Source organism: Amblyraja radiata, chromosome 7 (genome assembly GCF_010909765.2).
Source record: "Amblyraja radiata isolate CabotCenter1 chromosome 7, sAmbRad1.1.pri, whole genome shotgun sequence".
In the NCBI taxonomy this organism is placed as follows: domain Eukaryota; kingdom Metazoa; phylum Chordata; class Chondrichthyes; order Rajiformes; family Rajidae; genus Amblyraja; species Amblyraja radiata.
Window position 1 is genome coordinate 89,778,302 of NC_045962.1, and position 6,401 is coordinate 89,784,702.

The window sequence follows — 6,401 nt, forward strand, 5'->3', positions numbered from 1 at the left end:
TCTTAAGGGGTTGGACAGGCTAGATGCAGGAAGATTGTTCCCGATGTTGGGGAAGTCCAGAACAAGGGGTCACAGTTTAAGGATAAGGGGGAAATCTTTTAGGACCGAGATGAAAAAAAAATTATTTCACACAGAGAGTGGTGAATCTGTGGAATTCTCTGCCACAGAAGGTAGTTGGCCAGTTCATTGGCTATATTTAAGAGGCTTAGATGTGGCCCTTGTGGCTAAAGGGATCAGGGGGTATGTAGAGAAGGCAGGTACAGGATACTGAGTTGGATGATCAGCCATGATCATATTGAATGGCGGTGCAGGCTCGAAGGGCCGAATGGCCTACTGCTGCACCTATTTTCTATGTTTCTATGTCTATATTTCTAAGATTGGTCGCCTACATTGTTCATCTTGTTCTTGTCTCCACTGATGTTCTTTCAGCTGTTTGGACGTTCCAATGGTTAGATGTGGCTGTAAGTCCCTTCATGTTCCTTCCCAGCCAGTTACTTAGTGGCCCGGACGTTTACATCGTGGTCCATGTAGATGGCGGTGGAGATGAGGCCAGATTCAGAGATGGACGACATGGACCTCCTGTACTTGGAGATGATCGCTCGCCTCACGATTCCAGATTTAGCCAAGATCTTCACCAGGTTCCTCCTGAACTTCACCCCGATGAATGCGTAGAGGATTGGGTTGATGCAGCTGTGCGTGAAGCCCAGGGTTTGGGTGGCGGACAGAGCCCTGTCCAAGTGGTCGCGTTTGGCGCAAGAGTCTTCGATGAGTTTGCTCCTCATCAGCGTGTCGACCAGCACCGTGACGTTGTGGGGCAGCCAGCACGCCAGGAAGGCCAGCACCACCGCGATGATGACCTTCATGGCTTTCTGCTTCTGGAAGCCCTTGGTCTGGCACAGTTTCCACACGGTGACGGAGTAGCAGAAGACCATGGCGGCCAGCGGCACGAGGAAGCCCATCACGTGCCGCAAGAACCTGGTGGCGGTTCTCCAGATGTCGGCCGATTGTCCGTCGAGGATCTCGTAGCACAGGGTCCTGCGATCATGGATCAACTCACCCTTGTAGAGGACGGGCAAGGACAGGAGCAGGGCCACGAACCAGACGACGGCACACACCAGTTTGACCATCCACGGCCTCTTGTGGCCGTGCGACTGGACAGAGCGGACAATGGCCAGGTAGCGGTCCACGCTGATGCAGGCCAGCAGGAGGATGCCACTGTAAAAGTTCACCTCCTGCAACATACTGATCACCTTACACATGGCGTCACCAAACACCCAGCCAGACACGGCGTCCACTGCCCAGAAGGGCAGGGTGAGGGCAAAGAGCAGGTCGGCCGTGGCCAGATGGAGCAGGTAGACGTCCGTGGATGAGATGGAGCGGCGGTTGTGAAGGATGACCACCAACACCAGTACATTCCCCGTCACGGCCAAGAGACACACCAGGCTGTAGACCGCGGCCAACATCACGTTGAGCGACTTCTTCACCAGGGGGATGCAGGGAGATACGCCGGGTTCAACATCGTACTCGTACGAATAGTTTTCAAAGATATTGTCAAAGTCATGGTCATCTAGATTGAAGCTTTGACCCATCATTTCCTGTAGGAAACACAGATTGGAGAAGGTGAAATGTCTTAACTGTAGCGTTACGTGTTTCATATTCTGCGCGGCCCGGTGGCGCAGCGGGTAGAGTTGCTGCCTCACAGCGCCAGTGACCCGGGTTCCATCCCGACTACGGGTGCTGTCTGTACGGTGTTTGTACGTCCACCCCCCCCCCCCCCCCCCCTCCGTGACCTGCGTGGGTCTTCTCCGAGATCTTCGGTTTCCTCCAATACTCCAATGACGTATGTTCATATTTGTAGGTTAATATACCTGGTTAAATGGTAAATTGTCCCTAATGTGTGTGGGATAGTGTGTTAGTGTGCAGGGTAATCGCTGGTCGGTGCGGAGTCGGTGGGCCATACACACAGCACCCGTGGTCGGGATCGAACCCAGGTGTCTGTACTAACACTATTCCGCACACACGAGGGACAATTTACGATTTTGGCCTCTTGCTGCACCTATTGTCTATTGTCTAAATATCCCCCCCCTCATCTTAAACCTTGAGTCCCCTACTCTGGGCCATAGAGTGATACAGCATGGAAACAGGCCCTTCGGCCCAACTTGCCGACACCAACCAACATGTCCCATCTACACTCATACGCTCGGAATGATTTGGGTGGGAAGGGATGAGCGATCCAAGAGTATATTAAAGAACGAACTTCAGATACAGGAAAAATAGAAGGTAGACAAAAATGCAGGAGAAACTCAGCGGGTGAGGCAGCATCTATGGAGAGAAGGAATAGGTGACGTTTCGGGTCGAAACCCAAAGTCTCGTTAAAAGAATTAACAAAATCTTGGAAGGTAGAGTGTGCAGTGGGCTTGCTATTGAGGGAGTGCAGCGTAGGTTTACAAGGTTAATTCCCAGGATGGCGGGACTGACATGCTGAGAGAATGGAGCGGCTGGGCTTGTACACACTGGATTTTGTAGGGTGAGAGGAGATCTTATTGAAACATATAAGATTGTTAAGTGCTTGGACATGCGAGAGGCAGGAAACATGTTCCCTATTGGGGGAGTCGAGAACCAGGGCCCACAGTTTAAGAATAAGGGGTAAGCCATTTAGAACGGAGATGAGGAAAAACTTTTTCACACAGAGAGTTGTGAGTCTGTGGAATTCTCTGCCTCAGAGGGCGGTGGAGGCCGGTTCTCTGGATACTTTCAAGAGAGAGCAAGATAGGGCTCTTTAAGATAGCGGAGTCAGGGGATATGGGGAGAAGGCAGGAACGGGGTACTGATTGGGGATGATCAGCCATGATCACATTGAATGGCGGTGCTGGCTCTACAGTCTAGATAAAAATGCTGGAGAAACTCAGCGGGAGAGGCAGCATCTATGGAGAGAAGGAATAGGCGACGTTCTGGGCCGAGACCCTTAGGGAACATCGTCTATTCCTTCTCTCCATAGATGTTGCCTAAAACCCCCTTTTCACGGGGCGAGTTGACGCAAGATGTCACCAGAGTGAAGAGGTCGTGGTCCAGCACGAGTCTCGCACGATATAACGGCAGTAGATAAAGAGTTCCCACGGTACTCGGCATTTATGTTATTCGTGCGAGTTACTTGGCCGTTTCCCGAGCAGTCGCGTTAAATCTTGAATGAACATCGTGAACTACACGTGACACAAATGATGTAACTTTTTTTTTCACACACTATATATATCCTCCCTTGGTTGAATCGGCTCATTTGGAGACATGCCTTTACGAAATAATTTCGAGTACAGGATGTAAATAGAGCCGGCCCTCCGCATTTAATGTGCTATTTCTTGTGCTTCTTGGATACCTGAGCAAAAGTTGGTAAATACAGATGGCCTTTTTAAAGGCAAGCATTACAAGTGAGAATTGCCTGCCCTCATGCATAATTCTTTTTATGGCTCTTTAAACTTCAAACACAGAGGGTGTAAAAGCTGTCTGCGACTTTTTTACTTTGCAGCTGCAGGGCAGACAGACAGACTTATAAGAGAAGTTTAAGTTTACTGCAAACACAGAACTTTTACATCAATAGCAATGTATGTTTTAAAATCTTGGATAACATTAAATGGTTCTCCTCTTGATGAACTTATATATCGTTATATAAACTCACATGAGCACTCGGGAAACTCGGCAGCCTTCGTCTCCAGCAGGTTCCTTTTCCTCTCCCTGTTTCTATAATCCTCTCTGGATTTATCGTACAGAATCTCGTTAAATTGGAACCATTCTACAAGTTCCCCCTCTTGTTCCCTGGTGAAGTTATATGGCTTTACCTTCTGCCATCTTCCCTTTACATAAGCGTCTGTAGAGGCTATTCCTACAACGGCTACTGGGGAGGCAATCTGAATTGCACCTTGCTCACCCTCTCCCTGCTCCAAGGAGCCCACAGGCAGTGTTATCTGTGGCATCTCCTGTTGCCTCTCCACCTGTCTCTCTTGCTGCGTCTCCTCCTCATTCTCCTGCATGGCAAAAACATCTCTGACCCGCTTTTCCCCCTTCCTTTGAGATTTTCTGGGAGCCATCTCTGCAAGTGTTCCTGTTAAAAAGATTATCCAACAATGACAATTAGGTGGGACGTCCTCGAAGGACACATGTTCCCATGTGTCCTTTTGAGACCACCTTTTTTAATCACCTTCTGTCCCCTCTGTCCAGCTTCCGGGTTCACCGTTCGCAGGAGTTCCCACGGTACCCGCAAGAGTTATTACGGATATCGCACGGATATCGCACTGGCCACTACGTTCATATAATGTTGCAATACTCAACCACAAGTGTACAAGTCACTCTTGGAGAAATTCCAATTTTCTTGAATTTTCTCCCGAGTGACCAAGTTACACGATGACCTGCCGTTAGCGCTACGGTGGTCCACGGTGGTCCACGAATGCCGCACTGTTATCGCACGAGGTTCCCACGATGTTGAACTCTGGTTAACTCTTGCGTCAAGTCGCCCCGTGTAAAAGCCGCATGAGTTTCTCCAGCATTTTTGTCTACCTTCCAAGATTTTGTTAAGGTCTTTAAAAATGTTTTTAAAAATGCCACATACCTCCATCAAAGTTGTTTCACGCTGTCTGTGTGACTTTGGTGTTCGGGGCTGGAGAGGGTGCAGTGGTCTTGGTTGTTAACGGAGCCAAGAGTCCGTAGATGTTTGTGTGGCAAATGTGGACGCCCGCACAATGCGCAGATTGTCAGAGGGAAGCTGTGGATATCTTGTAGAGTGGGAAGAGTGTTGCAATCCCTGAAGCAATCCGACAATGTTACACACACTCCCCCACCCCCTCACAGGGAGAGTGTGTCAGATACACTGAGTGGCCACAACACACACCTCGCCCAGAGAACCAGGAAATGACCAGAGACGTCGCTGGAACAGATGCGGGGAGCCGGGACTTGCGAGTGTTTGCCGGGGCCGGCGTGTCACTCGCTGCAGCTCTGGCCATGGAGCAGCTCCGGACAGTGCGAGTGTCCCGGGAGTCGGAGCCGTTGGAAGCGTTGCGCCGCTGCCGCTGCCGCGAGAGTCTCTGTGCCGAAGGGACAGATTCTCAAAGGGAGGTGCAGAGAGAGAGAGGGGAAGGAGACAGGGAAACAGTGGGGGGAGAGAGAGGGGGGTGAGAGGAGAGAGAGGGGAGAGATCGGGGGTGGAGTGAATGGAGAGAGAAGACGGAGAGGGGGGGGAGAGGTAGGGGAGAGAGAGAGGGAGTGAGGTGGGAGGGGGGGGGGGAGTGAGAGGGGGGAGAGGGAAGAGAGAGGGGGCGGAGAGAATGGGAGAGAGAGGGGAAGAGAGGGGATGGTAAAAGAGAGAGGGGGAAGAGGGGGAAAGAGAAACGGGGGAAAGAATGAGATAAGGGGCAAAGAAAAAAGATAGAGACAGAGGAGAAAGAGAGGGGAGAGAGGGCAAGGGGAAGAGTGAGGTAGGAGGAAGAAATGGGGAAGAGAGGAGGAGAGAGGGGGGGAGAGAGAGAGGTGAGAGGAGAGAGAGACAGAGAGAGAGGGGAAAGAGAGGGGAGAGTGTGTGGAGAGGGAGAGAGAGGGGGAGGTAGAAACATAGAAAATAGGTGCAGGAGCAGGCCATTCGGCTCTTTGAGCCTGCACCGCCATTCAATATGATCATGGCTGATCATCCAACTCAGTATCCTGTACCTGCCTTCTCTCCATACCCCCTGATCCCTTTAGCCACAAGGGCCACATCTAACTCCCTCTTAAATATAGCCAATGAACTGGCCTCAACTACCTTCTGTGGCAGAGAATTCCACAGATTCACCACTCTCTGTGTGAAAAATGTTTTCCTCATCTCAGTCCTAAAAGATTTCCCCCTTATCCTTAAACTGTGACCCCTTGTTCTGGACTTCCCCAACATCGGGAACAATCTTCCTACATCTAGCCTGTCCAACCCCTTAAGAATTTTGTAAGTTTCTATAAGATCCCACCTCAATCTTCTAAATTCTAGCGAGTACAAACCGAGTCTATCCAGTCTTTCTTCATATGAAAGTCCTGACATCCCAGGAATCAGTCCAGTGAACCTTCTCTGTACTCCCTCTATGGCAAGAATGTCTTTCCTCAGATTAGGAGACCAAAACTGTACGCAATACTCCAGGTGTGGTCTCACCAAGACCCTGTACAACTGCAGTAGAACCTCCCTGCTCCTATACTCAAATCCTTTTGCTATGAATGCTAACATACCATTCGCCTTCTTCACTGCCTGCTGCACCTGCATGCCTACTTTTAATGACTGGTGTACCATGACACCCAGGTCTCGTTGCATCTCCCCTTTTCCGAATCGGCCACCATTCAGATAATAGTCTACTTTCCTGTTTTTGCCACCAAAGTGGATAACCTCACATTTATCCACATTA

At 50.2% G+C, this 6,401-nt stretch overlaps 1 protein-coding gene across 1 annotated transcript; it reads right to left on the bottom strand.

Annotated features, from left to right (window-relative positions):
• Nucleotides 1-436: 436 nt before the first annotated feature.
• Nucleotides 437-4,870, bottom strand: LOC116974876 (C-X-C chemokine receptor type 2-like). The gene is made up of 2 exons (XM_033023489.1): nt 4,598-4,870; nt 437-1,595 (listed from the first exon to the last, which is right to left on the bottom strand). The coding sequence occupies exons 1-2, from the start codon at nt 4,601-4,603 to the stop codon at nt 492-494; spliced, it is 1,110 nt and encodes a 369-aa protein (XP_032879380.1). The 5' UTR covers nt 4,604-4,870; the 3' UTR covers nt 437-491.
• Between the last annotated feature and the right edge of the window lie 1,531 nt (nt 4,871-6,401).